Below are 27,581 nucleotides of genomic sequence, written 5' to 3'. Positions count from 1 at the left end.
GGACTTTCCTGCAAGGTGTTTTGATGCACTCATAGATGGTATCATCCCACACATCAAACTGAAACGTTATTTTACTGTGCTGATTATTAACACTATTATGTTATTATTAATTATGTATATTATATATATTATTATTAACATTATTATACTAGCACTAGCAGAAGTACTGCCCTCGTAATTTCTTCATTGAGTTGATTTGCCCTGGGTCATTTTGGACACAAAACACATAAAATTGAAACATTATTTTACCGTGCTGATTATTAACACTATTATGTTATTATTAATTATGTATGTTATATATATTATTATTAACATTATTATACTAGCACTAGCAGAAGTACTGCCCTCATAGTTTCTTCACTGAGTTGATTGGCCCTGGGTCATTTTGGACACTACATCCTTTCAGAGCATATTGTGCATTTTCAGTCCAAAAGAAAGCCTACTGGGTTTTCCTTTAAAATGCACAGCAAACAATATTTTAGTTCAGCAACATTTGGAGCCTCATTATCAGCATGTTCCTTCAAGCTGCTTCATTTTTCCCACAAGAGCTGTCGTATGCTTTATTTTTGTACTAAAAAGCACCCTTTTGCCTGATTATTTTTGGCTTTTTTTAATCTTTGCACCACCAGAGCGAGAGAGCATGAAGCATGGGAAGCATGGCAGACATCACTATCAGTCTGGTTTAGTTGGTGGATGTTATTCTCCATAATATATTAAAAGCAAAACAAAACAACACAAACGAAGAAAAGGAAATAGGGAGCTGCGCAATTGTATTTTGAAAGGAGATGCTAAATAAAATGCTATTAAAGAAAAATAATAATCCTGAAGTCCAAAAAACCTTAACTAGTGACGTACATGTTGGGGTTCTGGCTGGCGAGGGCAGGGATGGTGACTTTGTACAGGAAGAGCTGTCTCTGGTCTTGTCCCACTGCGGAGTGGAGCTGGTAAACAGGTTGTCCCCAGTTGTTTTTCTGGCAGATTTCTTCTAAGATCTAGAAGGGAAAACAGAGATTTCTTTACTCGGATTAATTGCCGTGTAGTCGCCTTTGCACTCGGCTTCCTGGGGCGTTGTGGCAACTTACACAAGGCTCAGCAAAAAAAGAACCAAAAAAACCCCCAAATAAATGACAGACAGGATACTACATTCACCTTGAAGCATAAGATTCATCTAAATGTTTAATACTTTAGAAGCCTGTTTAATTCCCGCAGTTAATTATTAGCCTGTTAAATTGGACATCTCTGTCCCTTTGGTGATTAGCTCTTTTATTCTGTTATCAATGTTTTCTTTGAATTCTCCTCAGAATCTCTATCTATGCATTTTTATTTAACAGTGCTAAGGCACTCGGGTTGCATTCATCTTCAATGCTCTGTTGCCTCCTGGCTTAGTGGGTTACAGTGCATGAAAAGTCCAGATAGTCTGTGCTTCCATCCAATTAATTATACAGGCTTCAATAGGTAATTTCTGCTTCTAGTTTGAAAGAGAAATGCTGAGCCGTGTTGCCCCCAGCTTTAGCACAGCTCATTCCACGATAATTGGGAATCGCTGTCTAGAAACGCTCTTGCTTTGGCTTTGTATTTCTTTTTTTTAACCCGTGGGTACGTACTGTCCCCAAATGGGTTTGAACATGGCGTGATGTCCCTGCACCTTCTTCTGAGCAGTGCTGGGACCGGTTATTTGTTTCAAGTAACTCCAGCAGACCCAACATTCAACCAATGTTGGTCTTGGGTTCGCAATCTTGGTACCTCCAATTCACGTCTTTCTGTGGCCTACCTTATTTAAAATTTACTCTTAATTGTAGTTAAAATGTAAAATATAAATAGTGCCACTTTTAATTTTGTAATCATAGCTCCAACTGAAGTTTAGCACTTTGTAGTGTAAATAAACTAGTTCATTAAATTTCTTGGCTATGGCAACACTTGTTCCCTGCTGCCCCAATACCTTTACATGGATGTCGGTTTTACAATGTTACATCATCATTTAAATCCTCAATAATGCAGATCCACTTATTAACATTGAGCATCCCAGCCAGGCAGTGGGAACAGGGTCCATCATTCAAAGACATTGTAGAAACTGTCTCAGTGCAGTGGATGGGAGAGGCCGACCAAGTTGACAGGTATTAATGAGGCTGCCCCATTAACGAGGCTGTCGTGAAGCAAGCTGTAGCATGTTTAAGACCTGCTGTTGTGAAATAGCAGCAGTGGCGGGGATTAGGGAGCTCAGCTGCTGGGAAAACTTGCCTCAAAAAATTAGTGTTGCAAGTGCCCAGTGCTGTTACTGCACTATTTGAAATACCTGCGGTGGGGGTTTGGCATACATGGGAAGAGGAAAATGTCAATTTCCCCTGCCTTAAGGCAGAGCAGCACCACTCAGGATATTTCACTCCTCTTATATGCTGATAAAAAAATAAAGGGAATAAACGGAAATACCCTCTTTCCAGTTTTCTGGTGGAGAAAAGGATGTTTCCATAGGCTTTGGCAAACAGGATGCTGAGGCAATTAAGTGTTAATAGGCAAAGCTGTGCTTCCAAATTCAGGGTGAAGTAAGTTTCTCACATTGCTTTGGATGATGTAAGGGAAAGGAGTTGCTATAAGAGCCGGAGCCTCAGAAATGCGGGAAGTTTGTTCTGGGTTTGTTCTCCTCAGCCATCCATCTGGCTCCCAGTCCCGCACGCACAACCACATCAAAAGCCTCCTTGAGCAAACAGGGTTGGACTGGGTTGTGCAGGCAGTCAACACTTCTTTTCCCATAAATGATTTTAAAATATGTATTATTTTTTCTATTATAGGTTCATTCATCTCTTGGTGAAGCCCCAGGTGATGCATCCTGTTTATCAAACCTATTTTGGGTGAGAATTCTTTACTCTCAGTGCTTACATGGAGCAACAGCCATAGCTGGATTTCATCTTACACCCATGGGAGTTCATGAAAACTCCTCTAAGGGAGAGTGATCACCATTTTCCAGTGAAACAGGTGGGTACTACAAGGTGCAACTAGTGGTATTTGATTTCTTTTAATGTGTTTTGAGATGCAAGAATGAATTTAGTTATCAGTCCCCAGTTCAGATTCAAGCAGGAGGCTGCTTTCCCAAAAGCATTTCGGGCAAAGACAACCTCTGGTTGGGATATGGAATCTCTCTTTTTGCACACGTACCTGAGGAGCGAGTTTGATCCCTTGGGGCTTTAGGGTGACATGGTTCATGGGCGTGAGCTCCATCCCTGGCAAGAGGTCGTAGAGTTTATCCTCTCCCCTCTTTTCTCCTTTGAGCTGGTATCCGCGCCCCAGGCCCGTGTACGCCAGGTAGCCGCGACCTCCCAGTCCTCTAACTCCCGCAGCCCCTACAGGTACATTCATGTAAATTTCTAGGAATGTAAGAAGGCATTAAACTGAATCAAATCACCGGAAAAAATGACCCTGATTCTCGCTGAAATGAAAAAGTTAGCCCCGCTCACTGGGTTTGGGTTTCATAGAATCGTTTTGTTTGGAAGAGACCCTCAAGGTCATCGAGTCCAACCATTAACCCAACCCTGGCACTGCCCCATGTCCCTGAGAACCTCATGTCTGTCTGTCCAACCCTCCACGGATGGTGACTCCAGCACTGCCCTGAGCAGCCTGTTCCAATGCCCCACAGTCCTTTGGGGAAGAAATTGTTCCCATTACTCTTCTATTTTTGTTCAGAAAACCCTATTTGGGAGTCTGGGGAGACTGCAAAGCAAGAGAGGTCTGGTGGGATACCACATCTGCACTTCTAATGCCACCTTCATGGGAAGTAGTCTCACCTGTGTGGGCAAAAATATGGGTGACAAAATGAGAAATCCCTGTACCTTTCTCTGGGAAGGGGGCAAAATTGGCCAGCATGGTCCTTACCAGCCCCACTGGGGTGCCACAGAGGGTCCCAGCCTGCCACGGGACCTGGCCACATATATCATGAGCCCCCAAGCTCATTTCTGCACTTTCCAAACAATGCCAGCAAAGATATTTAATAAGGAGTACCTGAGCATGGGGATTTGATTTGATCGCAGGGGTGGTCACCCAGGATTGAAGGCAGCTTTCAGAAATACTCTGTTTTCACAGACTGGTTATTATTATGATCCCACAAAAGGAGTCCGTCTCTCAGGACACACAATTAATGGCTTTCTTGATTTCAGTGCTAGTTCCTGCCCTGCGTCGGGGCAGTGGGATCTCCCTGGGAAATGCTGTGGCTTTTGATCAGAAAACACCAGGACTGGTAAAACTTTCCCCGTGGCCTTCAAAACAAAGAGGAAACACTGCGGAGAGCTGTGCTGGTGCCTGATTGAGGGGGTTCGCTCCAAAGGGAAGTTGTTTCATTTGGTCTTTCCTGCTGGCACAAAACCAGGAAGATTCATGGTTTATTTATGCTGGACATAGGGCAGTCTGGAAGCTGTTTTAGGCTTGGGAATATCATAGAATCATTTTGGTTGGAAGAGACCCTTAAGATCATTGACTCAAACCAAAAATATTGTTATTTTTTTCATGCTGGAAGATCATTACACCTTTGGGAAGGACAGAACCTAAAACTGTCTTTTCCATCACTCTCTGAAAGGAATCGAGCATCCAGGGCGAAACCAACGCCCTCAACACAAGTCTGGGAGCAGCCACCCAAGCCCACAGGGAGTTATTCTGCTAGAGCTGAGTATCGGTGTGATGGCAGTTACCTCGGATGGATGGGGGACGGATGATGCTCCTGTTGCTGAGGCCCTTGGTTGCGGGGAAGTGGAGGTTGGGGATGGCCGCGTAGGCTTGGGGTGCATAGAAAACTGGGGCGCCCAGGTAGGCGGCAGCGGGGTCGTACACGTGTCCGAAGGCATAGGTGTATTCTCCTTGCAGCATGGTACCTCTGCCGCCTGTGCCCCGTGTGTATCTGACGTAGCTGTCTTTGTCAACAGGTTTGGCTAACGTCACCTCGATGGGGGACCCATCCAGCACCTTCACACCAGGGTGGTGGGGAGAGAGCACGAGAGAAGAACAAGCATAAGTCTCCAAAGTGCACAGAGATTATCCTGCCCAGCAAGGCAGTTTCCACACGTGGTTTGCTACTAATGGGATGGGAAGATAGTGAAAATTACCCCAAAAAAGCCCAAATCTCCCTCCCACGGGTGGAAGAAAGCACAGGTTGGGTGAAAACTTAACATGTTGAGAACACCCAACCCTGAGCCCTGCCAGGAAAGGCTCCTTAACTGAATTAGCAGAGCTGTGAAGCCTTCGAAAGGCTTCGCTTCCCTGCAAAGTATCATGTCAGGGGGATTATACGTGCTCCTATGGAGAACAGCAGTAGCACTAAAAATAGGAGTGGGGCTAACACTGCTTTGGGAACAGATCTTGCATTACAGCGCCGTGAATTACATACAATGCAAGAAGGACTAAATAAAGCAACCTCCTTGCAAATCCGCATCTGAATTTGGAGCAGATGTTTGGGGTCGACCTTGCTTGTCCCGGTTTGCCATTCACGGGCTGCCCTGTGAGCATTTTTGTTGGCAGATGTGAAACAAGGATGTGAGTGTGAGCCAAGGGAACCCATAACCCCTCATTTTGGCTTAGCTATGTTTCTTTTCCTGAGGGGTGAACTACAGTCTGAGCTGGGCAAACGTTTAGCATGAATGCAAGGAGCAAGAAGCCAACAGTTTGTGTACATCGGGGTTGCTGAAAAACTAGTTCAGGATTATAAAAACAGCCTCTGAAGAGTAAATAGGCCAACATCTTCAGGATGTTTTTGTAGCTAATAAAGCAGGCAGCTTTGTTTCAGCTGCATGTAACGTACTCCATATAAGCCCCACAAATTAGCATTTACACAACTTTACCTTTCCATTCAAGGCTTTCATAGCTTCAACTGCATCTTCTCTTTTATTAAAGTGCACAAAAGCATAGTCTCTAATTTTCTTTACTCTCTCTACTGCACCTGCAGAAAATGTTGGAATATTGTTTGGAAATGGGTATTAGTTGGAAAATACAGATCTGAAAGAGCAACTGTGTTGGGTCAGCGTTTGGAAAGGAAAAGCTGACCATGTGTAGAAGAGCTGGAAGACAGTGTCTTTTTACTTCTTAGGATGTATATGCCAGGAGAAAATAAATATAAAGCCTGTAGTATTTCAAGAAAAACTAGAAAAACTTGACGTCAGACACCAGGAGGTTTCCACTTGAGTGTTGTTTTTTTTTTTTCCTGTCCAAAACTCTCTTTTGGACATGACCTTTGCTCTTGTGTCTCCCTTCTGCTACAGACCACTGAGACCCTGAGCTGAGCAGGACATCCAACAGCCCAGGATTTGGTGAGCTGTAGGTAATGTCACCGTGTGGTTGCCACAGTTTCGTACGTGCATCATACATGCTACTCAGAGGCATAAATATCTCCAGGGTGGGTATCAAGAGGATGGACTGGACTCTGTTCAGTGGTGCCCAACGACAGGGTGAGGGGCAATGGGCACAGACTGAAACACAGGAGGGTCCATCTGAACATGAGGAGAAACTTCTTTGCTGGGAGGTGCCAGAGCCTGGCCCAGGCTGCCCAGAGCGGGTGTGGAGTCTCCTTCTCTGAGACATTCAAACCCACCTGGACGTGACCCTGTGTGATCTGCTCTGGTGACCCTGCGTGAGCAGTGGGGTTGGACTGGATGATCTCCAGAGGTCCCTTCAACCCCAACCACTCTGTGATGCACTCTGTGATTCAGGGAAGCTGTTCCTTCTGCTGTGAAACAAGGAGGTTCTTCTCTTAACCATCAACTCAGGGTGCTAAGCAATAACAAACACTGAGTCCTGGCTGGGACAGAGCAGCCTCAAGTATGGACATGGGCTGGGACCAACAGGACAGCAGGTCTGGCCCTAAGAAACAGCCTTTCACATGCAACTGGGACATCCCTGGGATGGGCCCCCAGATAGTGGGGGATCCCCATCCCCAGGGGTGCCCCGGTTCACCTGGACATGATCCCACTGAGCTGTAGCTGTGGCATTGGCCATGCTGGGAGCGGGGTTGGGCTGGCAACCCCCACCCTGGTGCCTCCAGCTGGAATCTTTCTACAGCTCTGTGATTCCCCAAGAGAATTCAAATGTTAAGTGGCTTCTTGTTCTTCTCTTCTATGTCGATACTCCACAGCTTATCCTTGCAAGCTGCTCTGCTGCTGGGAACTAGTTAGCACCAAGGTACTCAGCACTAATGAGTTTGTCTCCAAAATAACCACACTGGTCCTATTCCCCACAGTCACAAGCTTTAGATATCTACCTATTATTCTCTAATTGTTCATCTTCCCCACACCTGTGGGTTTGGAAGCGCATCATCAGCCAGCCCAGCCACTGAGGCTGTGACACGCCCGGAGATATCCTTTGGAAACATTGCTGAGGGATGCTGAACAACTCTTCTGTTGGCTTTTTACCCTTTAAAGCTGAACAGGTACACAGGGAAATGTCATACTGCCACAAAAAATCCCACTTACTTAAATGACTGCAGGAGAAAATGTATTTCTTTGAAGTTCAGGGGGAATCATTAGGACCTCCAAAGAGCTAAATGGAGCCTGTCCCAGTCTATAACCTGAGCCGCCTGCACATCTTCAAAATGACATCGGAACAGTAAGAAGCAATTTGTGTCCTTCTGGGACTGGAGGATGATTTTCTAAGCCTGAAGTTATGGGAGTTATATGCTGATGCCTTGTTTACAAGTCAAGACTTTAATGGACTCTCTGTGTGTTGAAAATCCCCCTTCTGACTCCTTGAGAGAGCTCTGTATTACTGATCCTCGCTCCAGCCAAAATTCTTCCTTTTCCCTGCTCCTGCCGCTGCTGGGGCAGAGCAATGTGGTACCCACCCTCGGGTCATCTCCATGTGGGGTGTTATGGGAGGAATATTGTCCCCTGTGGTACACTTGGAGAGTGCGACTGTCCTGCTGGAAAATTGGCCAGGGTTGAGGATGTTTTGCCAAAATCTCTAGGTAGCAAGGGCAGGGCTTTTCGGGGGGACAAGTGATGCAGGTCTCTGCAGAAATCATCCGGCAAGGAATCTGGCAGTTTTAAGGGGTGATACTCGTGCTGTGTTACAACTTGAGATGCATAAGCAGCATTCCTGGTGGTGTCTTCGGGGCTCGTAGCGATGCGGTGATTGCCCCGTCATGGTGACTTCTGGATCATAACTCCTTTGATTAGGATCGTCTTTTATTGGATGACTTGTTATTGTTAAAACAGCTGCTTAATGCCCTGGATCAGATGATCACTTCAGGCAAGTGGTACCGAAACACGGCAGATAACCAAGGAGGGGAAGTGAATAATTTCAGACCCTTGCTGACTGTTTTGATTGTAATATGACCATAAATTAAACGCATTTGCTCTCCCCAAAGCTCAGGCTCTGATGCTCTGATGTGCATTTTTTTGAAAGCATGGCACAACTCTTTTTTAAAAAAGGCATTCCTGACTTTGTCTGTAATAAATAAAGCTGTGCATTAAAAAAATAAAACAGCATCAGAAGTAAAAAGATCTTGTGTTGTCGTGCTAGAAAACTTGTCTTAAGAGTGAAGCAGATGAGGGTTCCCAAAGTGTTAAATGGGCATAAACATGTTTCTGGGAGCGTGAGAAGTTCAAAGTCCAGGAGCAAAACGGGCTCAATAAAGGAGGAAATATTTAAGAGAGTGGGATGATACATATTTAACTCGGAGGTAAAATGGGGTCTCTAACAGCTTGGTGGTGGCTAAAAGTATTAGCCAGAAAAATTAAAAGGACAGAAATGACTCACAAAGAAACCTCATAAAGACCTCTGCATTGCAGCCTGGTACAATAAAAAAAGAAGTATAGAGCAGAAGTGAAAAGTTAGTGAAGGAAACATGAAGCTCTGTTGTACATTTTAAAAAATTAATAGAAGGAAGTTAATAGGAATGAGATGAAAGGCGATTTCACATTGCCAACCAGAAGTTACTGATGCCTAATGGACTCTGTGGCTTGGAGAGCTGCAGAAATGGGTTATTTTTACTTTGTTGTTTTTGGGTGGAATTTCCTAAAACTGGAGCAACATAGCAGTAAAATCTCTTTTCAAAACCAGCAGGATTTTTATTCCAAATAAACCCACTTGGTTTTCGAAAAAGGTCACCCTAAGTGCATGTAATATACACCACAAAGGAATACTATCATGTTCTGTGTTCAATGATAAGCATTGATTACTCACAAATTTACAGAAGAATGTGGGATTTTTTTTTGGAAATGATAGAATTCAGAATTTAGATGTATTTGATAAAAGGTATTTGTATTACATCACCCTATTTCTCTCATCATCCCTTGCCATAGGAGAAGAATGTTGAAATCACCTGGCTGTTTCACCAACTCCCTCTTTTTAAAGAAGGCTGAAATGATTGAAAATCATCTTTACGACACAGGCATCCCCATACAGCATTTTGGATCTCCACCAGCTGCCGATTATCATAAAAAGGTTAGTAGTGTTACTAGCTGGAAATTAAGCAGCCCTTAACGGGGTGAGATGGTATGCATGTCAGGTGGGAACCTTTAGCTTAATGACAATTTTTGTGGCATCACACACAAACATTTTACAGTGGAAAACCAGTGATTTTTGTCTCTTCTTTTGGCATTTTATGAATGGAGAAATGTTTCCATTTGCAGCAGCAGTACTTATTTAGGAGCTAGCACATTCCCTACCTGGTTTGATGTTGTTGAACTCCTTTTCAATGGTCTCTTCAGTGGTCGAGAGCATGAGGTTCCTCACGTAGAGGATTTTTACTGATGACATGGTGTCTTCGTCCACCTCCACTTCTGGTTCTGCCCAGTCAACAGCGATGGGGTGTCCCCACAGCTGGATCCTTCCTTTAAAGGGATCGGCATAGTCAGTGTCAGACAAGCTTTGGTTCCTCTCACTTCTGCTCAGAGACTATTGCACATACAGTGTGAACAGCAGAATAGGCAGATTCTACAAATGAGGCCAAAATAAGCCTTTCTACCTCAAAGCACGGCTGTTTCGTTAACTCATTTCCAAAAGCAGATGGCCGTACTTTCAGCATGCTCCTGCTAATACCCTAAATATCTGCAGAAACGTGGCATCCAGAATTAAAGAAGTGAAAATATGGCATGATTCACAAAGGTCTGTGTTCCCTGGAGTGCTCTCTAAAGGGAAATATTTTAATGAACTTATAAAAATCCCTCTTGGCTGCAAAAGCTTCATTCCCTAGATAATAGGAAAGGGATGTAGAAGTCCCAGATGGATGAAACAAAACAGTAAAAGCAAGGATGTGTGCGTGCAAGAGTTTCAAGTTGTATGGTCCCCATTGGGTGAAGCTTCAGCAGAAGTAGTAGAGGGGAAGGACACAAAAAAGTAACAAGGCTTAAAACAGGGTGCGGGTGTGAAGGAGAAGCCCATGGGCTCTGTGTCCACTGGATTGAGCTGCTGAGGAACGGGGAAGAAAAAGAGCAAACAAAGAGGTAGTCAAAACGATGTTGTTGTCATGTTATCATGGGCTTCTCTTGAAGCTGTGGGCATCACAGCGATGAGTTGCAGGACACCAGGTAGGGCAGAGGGGCCTCTATGCAGTGATGGTTTTCTTCACCTCCCGTCTCCTCCAGACGGCAATGATACCTCTTTCCTTCTCTTTTTCTTCCCTGTCCCTCCTGCACATCTTGCAGGGAGATCTTCCTCTTTCTTCTCTTCACGAGTGGCTGAAATCTGGCCACCCACTAATGCCCAGAGCCCCAAATTTCATGTGGCCCACTTTTTCTCTGGTGATTTATCAAAATTTATCACCAGCAGCTAGTTCTTTGGATGGACAGTAGGGACCATCTTCTGTCTTAGCAGCATGGTGCTAGATATTCCTCCCAAATAATGGAATAAAATGTCTGCCTCTTCTACAAATGTTCCCCAAAGAGTAAGCGGGGGTTTCTGTGCTTTTTCTTTCTCTCTGGTCTTTATGACATGAAGACCAGGTCCTCTGAGGCTTTAATTATATTGAAACCTGGAAAAAAACTGGGGATACCTGTGCCAATAGAGGGAAAATGAGAATCCTGCAAAACTTTTTTGGAGAGAGCTAAAAAAACACATCCTATCTCGCACCTTCGCTTGGATACCCCATCTAAGATGGAATGGAAGCTCCAAAATAGAGAAAAATTAGAGGGTGAGGGTAGAATTTGGGGACTTGTTTTTCTATAACAGAAGTGACAATTAAGAAACAAAGCAGACAGGGGCTGCCCCCCGTTAGGAAGGCTCATGAATGAGCCGGGATTTGTACAGCGAAGTTGGGCTGATGTTCAGCTTTCAGCACTGCCCAGACTGACCGGGGCTGTGACCAGCCAGGAGTAGAGAGATGGCAGCCAGTGAAACGAAAGGCCGTGCGCCCCTTTCTGAATTGCCATTTTCTGATCAATAGTGGAAATAATGACCTGGCTGACTTGTAGCTTAGTGCCGACACTTCTTGCTAAAACCAAGTCATTCTCTATCCTCTTGTTTAACCGGGAAACAGGACAAAGTTTACATAAAAAGCATCTTCCTTTTTTAGCATATCTGTCTCTTCTACAAAGCTCCCTCAAAGCGCAGCGAGGTTCAGAGTAAAGGAAACATCTCGATAATGATATTCCATTGCACATTCATCCAATGCATCAGCTGGAGGCACATTGCGTTCTGGCTTGAAACTTTTTTCACGTTTCTCCTGTGTGTTTGCAACATCAGAAGACTCTGGCTCCCACTCAGGCCTTTGAAATTCCCCGAAGCATTTGCTGAGATGTCCCTAAATTGGAAATCACATTGCACATGTCTCTTCAGGGCTACATGCTCATCCCCATCTGTCTTTGTTCAGGATTTTGAGTGCCCTGCTCCCTCACGGCTGCCATCGGCAGCTCTGCCTTTCCCTGCTCCTTCCTTCATTCTCAACACAGAAACCAAGAAAAGAAGCTGTGCTGAAGCACAGACCGAAGAAATGTACTCCTGCAACCAGGGGACTGTTAAACTGATACAGAAATTGCAGAATAAAAGGAAAAATAGTCGCTGTGGGATATCCCACAACAGCCGAGCATACTCAGCGCTCAAAATCGTGCTCTTTTATTTACAATGAGAAAGAAGGATTTAAATGACTCGTGGTGGTTTACAGGCTGTCACACAGAACGAGTGAAAGAAAGCTGGTGGTTTATGAGCAAGTCTCAAATCAAAAGGTTTATTGGATTCTTTCACCAGCAGCGAGCTGGGTTCAACAAAGCAGTGTGGGAGATACTGATCATAAGGTAGCATGAGAAAACTGGTGAGATCACTACAAATGCACTTGACGTTAAGTGACTCCTTCATCTAACACCTGCCAAACCTCTCTCTGGTCTTTGAATATCTCCCAGCACTAATTACACAAACTTCTTTTTCATATTGTTTAAATCCTAAAACAATTCCTCATTTGAAGTTTTCTTCCCACATGGAAAATATTCATTTTCCAGAACCCCCATTTGTCAAGGTTGTATATGTTTTTGGATGCTTTCCTGAGTGATGCTCTCTGAGAGACCATAAATGAGGCTGTATTTTACATATAATCCAGTCGAGAGGAGAAAACCCAGCAGCGTTCACTTCCTTGGGTACGTGGGTCCTCTGGAGACCTCGGTCTTACCACAGCACGTACGTAGGTGACCCCTGAGATGAAGCCATTCCTACCCTGCTCACCATCTGTACTAACCTGGGAGCAATTTTCTCCTGGCCATTGCTGCTGCCCGATGGCTTTCATATTCCACAAAAGCAAAACCCCGGTTTTTGGTTTTATCAGCTGCGCTAGGGTAGACAATGACATCCACAACTCCGTCTGTGACTTTCTTCATCTCTGCTAAGATTTCCTCTCTCTTCTTCGTTTTGGGGATCCCTCCGACAAAGAGGCGGCAGTTGTCCACGCTGGCACAGACTCCAAGGAGACGCCCGTTCCTGCGTATGAACAACATTGCTGGTTTGTCAAGGGTCAGGATCGATCCTCAAAGGGAGGAAAAACTTGAAATAAAGCCCTCCTCTTGTCCCAAAACATAAGGTCAAGCACAAGGCCTCCTGCTCCTGCAGCATATGGTGCTTGGGACATTCAGGTGGCCTTGCTCAATGCAAGATCTAATGTGAAGGCTGCTACTAAAGCTGACATCAAAGTAAGGCAGCACAGTTGAAATGAATGATTTGAGATAATGGAGAAACCAAAACCAGATTTTGTTTTTACTTCCTGGGATTCTCCTTTTTGCTATTTGCAAAAATGTTTGCTGCCATCGGGGACTTTCATGTTGCCACCAGTACAAGCCAGGGTTCACTGTGTCCATCAGTGACTTGTAGCTTGTTGGCCAACACCACTGAGGTTTTAGGAGCAGAAAATCCCTTGTCATGGGGAGGACAACGTTTGGAGGCTCACTGATACCAAGTGCTGTGCAAACCCCAAAGTAAAAATCTCCTTACACGCACTTTGCTCAACTGTTGTGGTCTAAGCAACTCCAGCAGGTCTTGAGAAGTTAAAAACCTCTTTAGAGGAGTCTTTGGAACAAGGGAAATGAGCAGAGGAGGTGGAGGTGGGTGAAGTCTGATGCCTAAGACATTCCAGCCTCTGATACACATTGTGTTTCCAAGCCCTCCTCTTGTGCCTTATGACCTGCTTGTCCTTACAGTTGCTAGTAAAGCAATTCACAACCCTTTTAAAAATTTTTTTAATTAAAACCACAAAATCTCCAGGATGGTTTATCTCTAGATTCTTCTAAGCAAAGGCATCTACTCACACCAATCTGAATTGGAAAAAGAAAACAATAAATGCAGTTGAAATAAAAACAAAACATGTTGGTGGGCCCATATGTTGTTGATTTCCGGGTGTTTTGTTCCCAGTTTTTAGTTACAAACATGAAGGCTTTTTCTGTTCCTATCTATTAGAAAATGTCACTGTTTTGCCCACTGTTTTCCATCCTATTTCACCATTTTTTGTGTAATCACTCTGTCTCCCAGAACATATCTGCAGTATGAGAGAGACTGTGGATAGGAATAGACCAACAAAACACAGCCCAGAGGGGAACATGAAGTAAACAGCAACAGTAAGGCAAAAGTTAATTTGATACAAAGCAGGACTTTTTTTCCAATGTTCTGGTAGATGTTTTTTGTAAGGAAGAAATTCTGTGCAGAATATTGTTGGCTCTGATGAGTCCTATGCCCTGCATTTGTACTACAGTGCAAAGCAGTGACTCTTAAATCTTAGGTATCTAAATAACTTTGCTCTGGGCTGTAAAGAAAAATACATTGTGTGTATAAAATAGACTAATATATACGATTTAAAGCTGATGTGAAGGTGTTCAGCATGCTTACCTAATTTCATAATTATTGAGTTGTTTTATTGCATTCTTCGCCTCCTGTTTATTTGAGAAGGTCACAAAGGCGTAGCCCCTATTGTTGCCATTGAAGTCCATCATCATTCTCATTTCATAGATTTTGCCAATCTGCAAATAGAAAGAAAAGTCATTCTGATAGAGAGGCTTGTCAGCGAGGTGGAAGGTGTTCAAACAAGGCCAGCTGCTTCCTTGACTACATCACACCAGAGCTCCACCAAGTCAAGGGCCAAATCATCTCCAGTTCAGCCTTGAAATGCAGCTTTGATCATCAGTAACCTCTGCAAGACAACTACCCACCATAAAGTCTTACTTTTTCACACAGTGGTATAAGTTCATCTTCAAAGAGGTCTCGGGGCAGTTTGCCAATGAAGATCTCGCAGCCCCTCTCTGGCGGAGGGCCGTCCCAGCCGGGTGGTGGGCCTCCGTATTTCCTCTGCCCATTTTCCTGCCATGGAGGAAAATAAAAGGATGGTTGAGCTGTAGGTTTAAAACGTGGCTGTAACAATGGCTTCCCAGGGAATCACACTTTAGACATGCTCTGTTACCAGTTGTGCTGGAGGCAGGTGCCCTCCTTTGTGCAAGGAGCAACTCTTAACAGTCTCAGCAGAGATAATAGTGTTCGTTGGCTGCCTCTCTGCCGTACCTACTGAAAGGCTTCGATATCCCTGTCAGTATGCTGGTGATGTACTGGAGAATTGTCTGGTTTGTGGCTAGATTAGTTTTGCTGAGGAACCTGTGTCAGCGCATGCTCTGCAACTCAACCGCTACTTCAGCTGTCCAAGAGATGGACACAATCCAATTGGAAATGTAGGTCTTTTCGGCTATGTGAGGTGGATTTCCATGTGTGTTAGCTGTGGACTGTGTAATATAACACTTGCAAAATCCATAACTTGTCATAACTCTTCATCCAATCACAAACATTTATTAGCAACAATATTGCCTCTTGTTTTAGTAATTGATGGAGAACTCCCAGTACAGATCGAAGACACCAGGAGGGTCCTGTCTGAAAGCAGAAGGACTTGACAAAAGCAGAAGGCATCTGGACCTCAGGGGGAAAACTGGGGGTTAAGGCAGAAATTTGGAGAGACACATGGAGAGAGTTAAAGGGGCCAGGCAGGGAGCCCAAGGCATCTTTGCCAGTAGGTGATGCTGGAGTTGCTCGACACACCTGAAGAAAGACATTTGTACCAATAGTTGAGCTTAGTGAAGAGGTAGCAGTGCCTGGTACAAGCTGTGGTGAGGACCTGAGCATGGTGATGGACCCCAACACCCACCCCTTCCTACATCCAGGAGAAGTGAAGGCCTTTAAATATGCTGGAGATTTCAGAGGGACCCATCAGGGGAGCAGATCTGTGCAGAGGAGGGGGTTGGAATCTGTGGTTTAGGAATGACCGGTTAAGGAATGTGACAGTATGAACAACTGAAGACCAGGATAAAGAAAGCCACAGTAAATACAAGATATAGAGAAGTTACAGGTACAGTCAGGTACAGTAGAAGACCTCAAGGGTGACTAACCCAACTGCTGGCCTGGTTCTGGGGCACACATGAGATTAAGTCCTACAGGAAAGTGCTTTTTCCCCCAGGAGTCTCACTTTTTGGTTTGGGCTGTTATGCCCTCTAGTGCTACACAAAGTGAGGCAAAGTTCAAGGCAGCCACCTGCCCAAAATTCACTGTTTTCAGTCACTTCTTCCAGGATGCAAGGTTGATGCCCAACGCTTTCGAAAAATCAGCTTGTTTTTGTCATGCTGACTCTCTTCAGATGGCTTTTGAACAACATGCCCAGTTTCTACCTGCCCTGACCAGAGGAGGCTTTGCACTTGGAGACCTTGAAGACCAAACTGAGAACAAACCTTCGGTGTTTGGGCAGGTGAGGCACCTGCCCCACATGCACTTGTGCAAGATCTACACAAACGGCAGTTCTGGTGGTGACACGGTGGACATTCCATTGCCAAGGGTGGACCCATGCTCTTCTGGAATTAGCTTAATGGGTTCTTTTGCTATGCTACTGCTGCAGCCATGGCTTTGAAGACAGCAAACCCAAACTTTCCCAACATTCACCAGCGCTCAAAGTGTTTTTTCCACTCTTACCATAATTTGACATCGTGCAAAGAATTCCTGGAGGAATAAAATCCCACCTCGGAAAAGGCAGCATCTGTCACGCATAGCTGTGTGCAGCACATATGTCAGAGAAGAAGGGAGAGAAAAGAAGGAGCAAGGAGTGCTTCGTGCTTACAGATCCGCTGCTCAAGCCCCCGCCGCAACGCGTCGCTGCGGGACGAAGCCAGACACCGCACGAGAAAGGACGTGACCGTGAGTTCCTACCTGGATCAAATTATATCCCGTTCGCTGAATTAATGCGCGGAGGGTGGCTTCTTTCTGTGTGCCGGTCAATCCATCCCCGGATTTGTGATTTGATTCCATTGTGAGTGATTATCAGCAAAAAATCAGGTTAATTAGGGGTGCTCACTGCAATCAAATTTAAGATAAATTAAATAAATTAATATGGCTAGGAGGAGAAAGTCCACCCTCCTGAGAAAGTTAACAGGATCAGTCTTGCTAAATCAGTCATTTTGAGACAAAACCAAAACACCACAGAGCATGGAAAAAGTGGAAATATCCCCTTCTTACATGTGGCACAAAATTAAACAGCATATAAACCCACAGTCAGATTTTTGGACAATACTCCAGTGAGACGCTGAGGGATATTGTAGTGTAAAATGCCTAATCCTGTGCTGAGTGCGTGGCGGCGAGTCCTTCATGTCAGTGCATCCCATTGACGCTGGAAAGAGAACCTGGTACAAGTCGTGTCCAGCACTTCATAAGGAACAAAACCTAGGTCCAGATTTGGCCAGTTTTAAAAACAAATAATACAGGAAAACTCCAGATCTGTTCAGGGCTGGGACAACCTTGGGTTCAGAGATTTTGGATGAGTGCTGTAGTTTTAGGTCATATCTAATTAAATATATATATATGTATATATATATTTTAAATTTAAGTTCTGGCTTTGAGTTGAGAACACCTGAAAGCTGAAATCTGAATGACGATGGGCTGATGCTGAAGATCAGTAGGAGCAAAACCAGTTGCCTGCTCAAGCCCTTGTAGCCAAGGCATGTCCTATGAATGGTAGGACCAAGAACTCAGAGTAGGAATTTGCTAAATCATGTCATCCAAAATGATCATTATTGCCTTAATTTGCTTTCAGTTGTACAAAGGTGGAGGTAATGGAAGGCGATGATGACTCTAGGTTTGCTTGGAGAGCAAACAGGACCCAAAGGAGATGGGGCTGATGTACTGGGGATTAGGGGGATGAGGCACCCCAGGACCCCCCACAGCACAGCGAAGGGCATGGGATCGTGGTGGAGATGCTGTCTGGGGAGAAGGGAAATCTGAAGGATCCAAGGGGAGAGACAGACAATGCAGAAGGAGGATGGATTGCTGTAGCTGCACCTTGAGCTAATGCCAAAATTTGGGGAGATGACCCTAAACAATCCACCTGTACAGCAGATCTCTTGGTGTGCATAGCATGAGCATTGCAGGTAAAGAAATGCAACACAGCCAACTATGGCAGAGTTTTGTGAGTGTGGCAGGACACTATGGGAATAACAGAAAAAGCCTTTTCCAAGAACTGGCTGTGTAACACCCAAGTATTTTAGTAGCACATGCTGCTTTTGGGGTTCCTCGAGGGAACATCTAAGGTTTGAGCTTGGCCTCTTCGCCTTTGGACATTAGTTGCTCTGCACTCCTAGATCACACATCTTGGAAGGCTTAAGTAGGTGCTTAAATTTAAATAGGTGGATCATACTCAGTGCCCAAAATGGGGCATGATCCCAAGTCTTTGTAGGGGTCTCAGCCTCGTGTCACTCGGGCTTTACCACACCGAGCTCTGGAGGCTGTGACGTAAACACTTGGAAACAGAGACACATCCGTAATGCCAGATTTTGGAGCTGGGGTTTGCGAGTGCCTGCTGACTTTTATTTTGGCCATGCTCGCAGGTTATCTCGGTGTTTTAACCACCCACGTGCAGGAGCTGGGAGATGGGCTGTGCAATGCAATAGCTCTCTCCTGGCTCTTTTTCCAAAAGGAGTGTTTTCTGCAGCAGCTGGAGCCCGATTACTGCTTTGGTTTGCCTTTGCTGAGGGCCGCAGCAAAGCCCCGTTGTTGCTTGAGGTTTCTGCGCCTGCTGAGTCCTCTGGAGCTAGGGTTCAGCGTGGCACAGGGCAGGATGAGCACGCTGCTGTGCAAAAACAAGTCAGACACTTGCCCAGGCTGCTTAAGAAGGAAAAAGTGTTAAAATAATATCCAAATTCGTTTTGAATCCTCTCCTGCATGATAAGGTCTTTTCCAACCAAAATGATTCCATGATTCTATACGTGTCCTATAGAAGAAAGCTCTGGCATACTGCAAATTTTGGCCGTTCTATTTTGCTTTTGCTGCATCGTGGATTCATCAGAGGGTTGAGCAAGGAAACTGTAGCACTAGGTGCAAATTTGCACTGTGCTCCATGACTGTTTCTTAGCCTTTATATCTGAACTCGAGCCTGTCCTCATCTACCCAAGGGCCAGGGCAGAGCTGGAGACAAAAAGGGACAGCTGCCCTATGTCTAATATTCACCGCCTTAGATTTTATATATATGTATTTATACATACATATATATATATATTATATACATATAATTTTAATCTATTAGGTATATCAGTGCTGTAGCAACCTGGTTCCTGGCTGCCTGGGTGTCGGAGCACCGCGGTGGGCAGCGAGCGCCGGCAGAGACATTGCCCTGCGCCAGCAGCGTCTCCTCTCCCTGCCGGGAAAGCGGCTGGACTGCAGCCAGGCAAACCTCGGCGGGTTTCCAGCTTGGCTGAGGTTTCCAGTCTGTCCCCAGCCGCGACCTAGATAGAGGAGTAGTGTAAGAGCCTTTTTTTTCCTATCCCTTCGCCCAGATCGCGCTGTTTCATTCCGTGCTTCCCTACGGGGTGGGCGGCTCAGTGGCTGCTGCTTTGAATGCATTTGCATGCAGTGCTCTAAATGCCATGTGTCTCTGTCTCTCTCCTCCTCCTCCAAGGAGTAATTTCCAGTAATATCTCACCCCAGGTGCTGGTTTCATGCCGAGCAGTGAGCACAAGCCATGGGGCTGGGGGAGGGATGGGAATAGAGCATCTTGCTGGCTGATGCATTTACAGCAAGAGCACTATCGCTCTTCAGTTTCTGCCTCATCAGATAAAATCAGGCAAGTTCTTCTGAGCTCTTCTCGTAAGGCGTCCTGCAAATTTTTTAGGCTCTAGACCAGCATGTCTAGACACTGGCGTGCTCAAAGATATGCTCCAGCAACTCGCTAGGAACATGGGAGCAAGAGCATTCAAGGTTGTGCAAGGTGTTAATCACAGCCACCGCAAAACCTGATGTTGGAGAATTCCACGCATTCTTTGAAAACCATGCTCTCGGGGTGTGTGTTAACAACGATCTGACATTAATCTGTGCCCAGTGCTTCCACATGCTGCTGCTTTCAAAAAAAGCATCATCCCCATCCTTGGGATGCTCTGACTTGGACGCATGTGTGGACGACCCAACACACCACTCAGATCTGGTTTTGTAGTGTTGTTCTTAGAAATCTGGTCCCTCCTACTAATTACCAGCCTCAAGTCATCCACAGCTAATTTATAAGCAATTTATAAACAAACTTTTTACAATACTGCTCTACCTTCCTGTGATTATTTGCTACAGAGCTTTTTTCCTCCATCCCTTGGGTTTCCAGGGCAGGGATAGAAACAGAAATCGCACCTCTGTTTTTTAAGAGGTATAAGCCTCAACACAGTGAATCTTAAGCACATTAAAAGAGGCTTTCCAAACACCTCTTTTCCCCCCTTCTCTCCTACCTCCCTTGGCCTGAGGACATTGAAACACCTTTTTGCACAGGCCGCTTTCCTACCTCTACCACCCAAGGGCTCGTATCCATTAGTGCATCTGTTTCCAGGATGCAAGCCACAGTGGGATGTTTATTTCCAAAACTGGTGGGATTTCAGCCCTTTTGCCTTATTCCAGGCAGCAGTTTAACCCTTGCAGCTGTGCTGGGCTATTTCTTTTTAATCGTTAAAAGTAAAGGAGGAGAGTTGCTGTCACAGGACCTGGGGAAATATGATTACTTTCTCACCTTCTTTGTTCCCTGGGCCATTAATCAATTAGCAAATCCACCCCCACAGGGGAAAAACCCCCTTTTCATGGCCGCTGATGGAAAGTGTGAACAACTGCAGCGAATTAAGGCAGTATTTTTAGCACTATTTCAAACACACACGCAAAGAGGCAAACAAAGAACCCAACCACGCTTAACAGAAAGAATTATTCTGGGAGTTGGAATTCAGTCATTTTCAGGGGTTTGGCCTTCAGATGGCTTGCTGTCAATAATGACCATTATGAAAAAAGGGAAAATAAAAGAAAGAAGAGGGGAGGTTGCCTTTTATTCAGGTGTTTATGTTGAAATTAGGACCTTCAAGGGAGCAAACTCTTCAGGTGTGTTTTCTATTTCATTCCCTTTTTTGACCAAATTTTTAACAATAGTACCATGGTCACAGACTCAAGAACCCAGTGCCATTAGAAAAGGAAAACATTGCTTTTATCTTAAATCTGAGCATCGCTTCATTTGATTTTCGTCTGTCTGTTGAACACTGTCACTTGATTTAGGTTTCTATTGAAGCTCTAAAAGGTACTTCTGTGTTTAGCAAACCCCACATTGAGAAGAAACAAACTTTTTACAATACTGCTTCACCTTCCTGTGACTATTCCTACATGTGCTTTACTTGCCAGCTACTGCAAGCCGTTCCTATGGCTTTGCTCCGCTCTGCAAGAAGTGAGATCGATCCAGAAGCTTTTACCCAAAAGAACATGGATTTTACTTCACTTTGGGGTTCTTTTCTTGGAAAAGGGGGAATAGCTTTCCCCATTTAGAGGATGTCTCCCACGCCGGGGTTTTTGTAGAGAGGAGGAAAGGTGTATCAAAACTAGCGTGGTCAGCAGGACAAGGGCAGTGATCCTTCCCCTGTACTCTGCATTGGGGAGGCCACACCTGGAGTATTGTGTTCAGTTCTGGGCCCCTCAGCTCAGGAAAGAGATTGAAGTGCTGGAGCGGGTCCAGAGAAGAGCAACAAGACTGGTGAAGGGACTTGAACACAAGAGCTATGGGGAGAGGCTGAGGGAGCTGGGCTTGTTCAGTCTGGAGAAGAGGAGGCTTAGAGGTGAGCTCAGCACTCTCTAGAACTACCTGAAGGGCAGTTCTAGCCAGGGGGGGATTGGGCTCTTCTCCCAGGCAGTCAGCAATAGGACAAGGGGGCATGGGCTTCAACTCTGCCAGGGGAAATTGAGGCTGGAGATTAGAAAGCAATTCTGTGCAGAGAGAGTGGTCAGGCATTGGAATGGCTGCCCAGGGAGGTGCTGGACTCACCGGCCCTGGAGGTTTTTAAACTGAGATTGGACATGGCACTTAGTGCCATGATCTGGTCAATGAACTGGAGTTGGACCAAGGGTTGGACTTGGTGATCTCTGAGGTCTTTTCCAACCCAGTCGATTCTGTGTGATTCTGTGTGATTTGCAGCTAGACCCTGCTCTCATCCCCTGGCGCTTTTGGACCCTTTGCAGCCTTTCCAGGGAAACCTGGTTACTGTTCTCATGAACGAGATAACGAAACCATGTTTATCCTGTGCAGATCAATACACTTTTGTGTTTGAATGTGTTGAGCTGCTCGGGCTCCTCGCAAAGAATGACACCCTTTGAAAACACTGAATAAGTATCAATATACTAATTCATATATTCACTCTTTACCCTTAGTAACCCAAATAGGGAATTATTAGAGAAACCACTTTCCTTCAGGTTACCAGCTTGTTTTTCAAGATTTGGATTCATATATGTATAAAACCTGAAGCATTCTTTGTGTTCTTCCCAAAAACAGCTTTGGGAGCTGCCACCAGCCCTTTGCTGGGGTGGGACACGCTACGGGACAGAGTCCGATTGAGCAACACGGCACAAGGGTTTAGTCTCTTTGCTTTCCAGGGAACAGGGTTTTTCTCCAGCTCAGCTGGTCCTGCAGAAAGTGGGAACTCATTGATATTTGCAAGAAAAACGGGATAAATTCAAAGTCATGGCAAAGCATCGCATGCTTTGCATCATGTGAGCCTTGGGAATGTATTTTGTGTATAAACCAACAAACGTTTTGCTTAGGAAGGGGCTCCTCTCTTCCAAATACCTTTCCTCTCGTGTGCAGCTTTTGTAGATGTGTTACCAAATGCACACAACATGCTTAAGAAAAGCATCATGGATTGGGCAGAAAGCCTGCTAGTTTGAAGAGTCTAGGGGAGTTTTTTTAGGATCAGCAATTGCCTTTGAAATGGAGACCAACCTTTCGCAAAGAGGAGGAGGAATAAGAAGTCGGGTGAAAAGTCCTCTAATGATTAGCCCTACGAAGCTGTGCTTTAACAAATTGAGACTGAATTATCACAAGGAAAATCCCTCCACCCACTCCCCCCCTCCACCTTGTCTGGCTTTGCTTTTCTGGCAACCACCAGTGATCCCCAAGGGAAAAGAGGTAAAAAAGAACTCCTGGCTGCCGCTGGCGGGCAGCAATTATGCCAAAGTCACCAAGGAACCCTTATCTACCCATCTTGCTCATCGCAAAATAGAGGCGAGTGGTGCTGTGGGCGAGTTGAGCCACAAAGTGCAGGGTGGTCCTGGCACCCCCCAGTCCAGCCCCACCGATGTCCAACAGCACCCGAGGTGTGGGTTTGATGGTGGGACATCACCGGGGAAGCGGAGAAAGGCGCATGATGGATCTATTCCTTCCCTATCCCAGCCCAAATCCCCTATTCTCATGACAGCCCGTCCCCACGCCCCAAACCTCAGAGTAGGATGAGCGGCCACTTACCTGAGCAATTTGGGAGATCACCACCGGGGAAAATGGTCTCCTTGATTATGGAGAGTTTGCGACGTGTCACTCCGGTTATTCCCTAATCATCATATCAAACTCCAAAGGTTCAGCAGCCGCAGGGCTGGTTTACAGTCCCCGTGGTTAAACGTTAACCCACTCTATCTCCCGGCTCCCTGCAGGCCTTTGACCAGATAGCTGGGTCACCCGCTGCTCTGACATCACCTACCCAGGCCCGTTTTTTTGGTAAATAAATGCAAAGGACTGAACTCAGACCACATCGTAAGGGCCGTTGCCATGCTACCATTTTGTTGCTGGTTTGTTCGCTCTGTGCTGAAGGCTTTTCCAGCCTATCCATCACTGCTGCTCCCAGCAGAGACATTGGGAGAAGGGACACAGCCTGGTGCTAGTCCTGGTTTCAACAGGGGATTTTGGCTTGCTGGAGAAAGGTGGCAGGAGTGACATATCTCTCTCGCTGGTGGCCTAAATGCACATAGCAGTTTGCAGGAATTGATACAAAAACATAATCCAAGCAAAGACTAAATATACTTCCAGCAGGGAAAGCCAGTGCAGGTTTCCAGGATGGTTTGTTGTACCTAGAAAAGGCTGCAAATATGTTCTTTGGCCACAAATCTCTGCGATAGGTGGCTTCTGAGTGTGGCAACCTCTGAGCAGCCAGACGTTCCTGTCCTCAGGGGTGGCATATGTTGATGCAACAGCTGAAATGAACATTTGCATCTGCTAAAATACTTTCGGACCATAAACATAATGAAATGGGCACTGTGCGGTGGTTTGGCAGAGTTATTTCTTATATGACGTGCGAGTTTAGTGTTCCACCACCGGGACCCGTCCTTGCCATTGCATCCTGCTGCGTGTTCTCTCTCGCCTCGACACTGGACCATGACCACACCAGTTTTTCCAGTCCTAAAGCTGATCCCCACCACCAGCCTTTGCCTACGCTGATGCTGAGCTACGTTTAAGGCTGCGTCAGGCTTTGTTTCGAGGTGTGCTAAATGAAGCCGTTTATGATCAGCTGTTGCTGACACTTCAGGTTTGGAAAAGTGCCCTACTGGTGTTTGCTCAGCTTTAAAAGCATCAGGTATTCCTGAGTGGGGGGCAGATAACAGGGGCCTTGCCCCTTCCATGCAAGCAGCATCACACTCCTCACTCAACCCAACCGCTGTCTCTCCAGATGCTCCCATGTTCACTTGTTGCTTGGCCCAAAAATGCTGTTGCTCCTGAGGAAATGTCTGTCCTACAGTATCCACCTTTCTGCTGAATTCAGGGGTTCAAATGCAGATTTTGGAGCATATTTTTTAAGAACAAACAAAACCCCAGCGATGACCACCTACCTCTGAGCTCAAGTACATGGAGAGGGTTGGGGTCTGATGCTGCTTCTGACCCCAGAGTGATGGGCTGATAGAATTTCATTTTTTCCCGATCAAAGAGATTTTTCTGTCTTAAGCATGCCATCCTATCTCATCTGTCTCAAAGAACTGGGAAGATTTGATCATCGGTGACGTCAGATTTCACATTCGATGCCCATGTGCCGCCGAGCACCTTGGAAAATGATTTTAAAGAATTCAGCAAGCAAATAAACACTGCTGCCCTGAAGTTGTGACAGTGGGAGGAACAAATCGGCTCCAAGAAAACTGAGTGCCATGCGTTTTCATGTGACCGTCACTAGAAAGGACTAATGAAAAGGTGCATCTGGGGAAAAGAGAGCAATGCGGGATGTCATCTGAGCTCAGGTAATGGGGGGGTCTGGTGACACGGGAGATAAACTTGCCGGGGAGGAAAAACCATCTGCTCATCAGAAAAAATGCAGATAATGAGTGGGGTTAGATGTGTAAATAGAAGAGTTTGGGACGGAAAGCCGGTGGCCAAGCCCCATTTTGGGTAGCTTCCACCAGATGGACCCACAGATGTGGAGGCAACACGTATGGACATGGGGGAACCACTGAGAGTCATTCAGATGTCAAAGAACTTGGGATTTTAGCATAATATTTTAAATGTTGTGAGAGATCTACAGCTGTGGGTTTTTTCTCCTTTGTCTCTCTATCTCTAGATCAGATTTTGCTTGGAAGAGGAGATGTGAGCTGCATTTACGTTTCCTTGAAAGCCTCTGGAGGAGCACAGTTGGGAAGCCCCAAGGACAGGAAGACGGAATTGTTCCCTCTTTCGTAATCATGCCAGCAGTGGGTTGCCTGTTGCAGGGTTTCCCTTTGTTTGCCAGGTGGGATTAGATAAAGGCACTTCCAGCTCAAGAAAAATGATAAGTCACTTCATGTCAATTACTTACTGCTGCAAAGCCCCTAAGGTGGGCCCTTCCTACACTGGAAGTGCTGCAGGGAATTTCCTGTGATGCCCAGCAAGGGGTCAAATCTCCACCTCAGCTGTGGCTGGGGATCAGTCCCTGGCCATCAGCATAATAATAAAGCCATTAAACACATTTTTGATTCCAGGTGGAATAGGGTGCCCTGCCCAGGATCTCTTGCGGAGGTCACTCTTCCATCTCTGCTTGCTTAGATTTTGAAATAGAAAAGAGTTTAATTCAGCGTCGAGCTTTCCTCGGCTATTGCTGGGAAGGCTCATGGGAGAAGAGGGTGGGAACTCCAGAGGACATGGTCTTGGAAACCATCCATGCTCAGGATATTGTCCACGTCCATTAGAAATGGCTTGACACGCCACAGTGGGCAAATGTTCCATATTGCCCCAAAGTCACATGAGTTTCAGTGGGTTACTTGGCCTGGGCAATTTTATGGTGCACAAAGAGACTTTGCAAGAAGGGCAGATGTGGCTTAGAAGGTGTGAAGCAGATATTTACTGGTTAAAATATGTGTTGATTAGCTGAGACTTAGGAGCTTCTAGGCCAAGCAGTAAGGTGTTCACCACCCACAACTACACATCTGAGGGAAGTTTGCTGGCTGGTTATCAGCCTGGTGGGGAAAGCTCACTTCCATCACTCCTGGGAAGGTAACCTCAATGATGTTTCCAGTGCCCTGGTTGTCCTCTTAACTTTCTGCACTGGAGCTTTCCCCTCTGAATCCTGGAGCTAGAAGCAGGTCCATCTCAACCATGTCCCCTCTTAGCTCCTTAGCCCTGACAGTTTTTTCAGGTGTTCTAACTAAAGCTTTGCAGCTGGGTCAGATCTGCAAGAAGCCCTGGAGCCCATGGAGCTGTGCCTATTGGAGCTGAGCTACAGGTGAGACCAACCCAGTCCTCCCTGGAGACCCAGCTGCAGCAGATTTGGAGAACTGTTTGTGAAGTGGTGAGAAGATAAAGGGCTGGACCAAAGCCAAGGGTGCATTTGCTTCAACATGGAGAGAACTTGTGTGGGGATGTCTGCTATGTAGTGGGAAGGAAAGTAGAGGCTCTACTAAGGTGAGAGGTGCTGGGGAGCTTTTTTTTTGGGGGGTGGAGAACTATGGACACACATGTTTTTGAAAGACTAATCTGGTCTTGGTTGCTGGGGTGGTGAAGGAGCCTGGGGCAGGAGCTTCTGTGTGTCTGGAGATGTGGGATGGTGCTGGAGGCTCCTCCATGAGTCCTTGCTCTTGGAGAAAGTGTGTGTTTTCCACATAACCCAGTAAGTCACGTGAAGGCCCTTGCCTTAAGAAACACAAGACCTCAGCTGTCGTTGTGTGATCTATGATTCAAAGGGATCTCCTTTCTCAAGGTTGAAAAGCTGTGAAAATCATGATGAGGTTGAGTGTTAATAGTGTTGAAAGCATCTCCTGAGTCTGGTGCTTGCTCCCCTTGGTGGGAATGTGTTGGTGAGCCAGACCATGCTGTGGTCCAGGTGTGGGGGTGCCTGGATGTGGTGGTCCTTTGGTTAATGGTATGATTAGTGCTGGAGATGGAGGAAGAAATGGGCTGCTGTTAAAAGGGCTTTGGATTTTCTCAAGTGGGCAATAGATTCCATAGATCACCTATACGTTATTAGGGAAGGCTGCATGTGCAAAGAGTCATGAGTTACAGATTGCGTTGAACACTGTCACAACTCGTTATAGCTATAAAAACCTCATTATGCTCCCTTTCCCCAGAATAAATCTGCATACAGTGATACTACTGTAGTCTATAATTATAAACAATTCAATTTAAGTCTTGATGGCTTTGAAAAACAACCCTCTGCTTGAACAGCCTGCATCATACCCTGCTAGAGAATTGCTTCTAGGCTGCAAAGGAATTTATGTTGGAGCAAATGTCCTGTGCGTATATGTAAATTCAGGTCCACATATATATATTGTTTTCTAAAACCTGTGTCAAAAAGTGATTTAAAACAGGAGTTAGTGGCAACATTGGTTATGAAAATGTGGTGTTTTTTTCTCTCCTTGTTATTAGAAGCGTGTTTTAATTCTGCACCAAATAAGTATTCAAAAGATGTCAC

General features: G+C 45.5%; 1 protein-coding gene across 3 annotated transcripts in view; it reads right to left on the bottom strand.

Annotated features, from left to right (window-relative positions):
• A1CF (APOBEC1 complementation factor) overlaps positions 1 to 23,302 on the bottom strand; it is a 28,449-nt gene extending 5,147 nt beyond the window's left edge. The window contains exons 1-10 of one of the 3 annotated variants that reach the window (XM_065843871.2): positions 23,192 to 23,302; positions 16,612 to 16,755; positions 14,599 to 14,733; positions 14,266 to 14,396; positions 12,632 to 12,870; positions 9,636 to 9,800; positions 5,817 to 5,914; positions 4,674 to 4,944; positions 3,151 to 3,359; positions 856 to 992 (exon numbers count right to left, since the gene is read on the bottom strand). In XM_065843871.2, coding sequence (XP_065699943.1) covers positions 856 to 992; positions 3,151 to 3,359; positions 4,674 to 4,944; positions 5,817 to 5,914; positions 9,636 to 9,800; positions 12,632 to 12,870; positions 14,266 to 14,396; positions 14,599 to 14,733; positions 16,612 to 16,710 — 1,484 coding nt within the window. In that variant the 5' untranslated portion in view covers positions 16,711 to 16,755; positions 23,192 to 23,302. The remainder of the gene's footprint in view (positions 1 to 855; positions 993 to 3,150; positions 3,360 to 4,673; positions 4,945 to 5,816; positions 5,915 to 9,635; positions 9,801 to 12,631; positions 12,871 to 14,265; positions 14,397 to 14,598; positions 14,734 to 16,611; positions 16,756 to 23,191) is intronic. The other 2 variants (XM_065843872.2, XM_065843873.2) reach the window with 2 other exon arrangements.
• Between the last annotated feature and the right edge of the window lie 4,279 nt (positions 23,303 to 27,581).

This window comes from Patagioenas fasciata, chromosome 8 (genome assembly GCF_037038585.1).
Source record: "Patagioenas fasciata isolate bPatFas1 chromosome 8, bPatFas1.hap1, whole genome shotgun sequence".
In the NCBI taxonomy this organism is placed as follows: domain Eukaryota; kingdom Metazoa; phylum Chordata; class Aves; order Columbiformes; family Columbidae; genus Patagioenas; species Patagioenas fasciata.
This window is presented reverse-complemented; position numbering and strand designations above follow the sequence as displayed.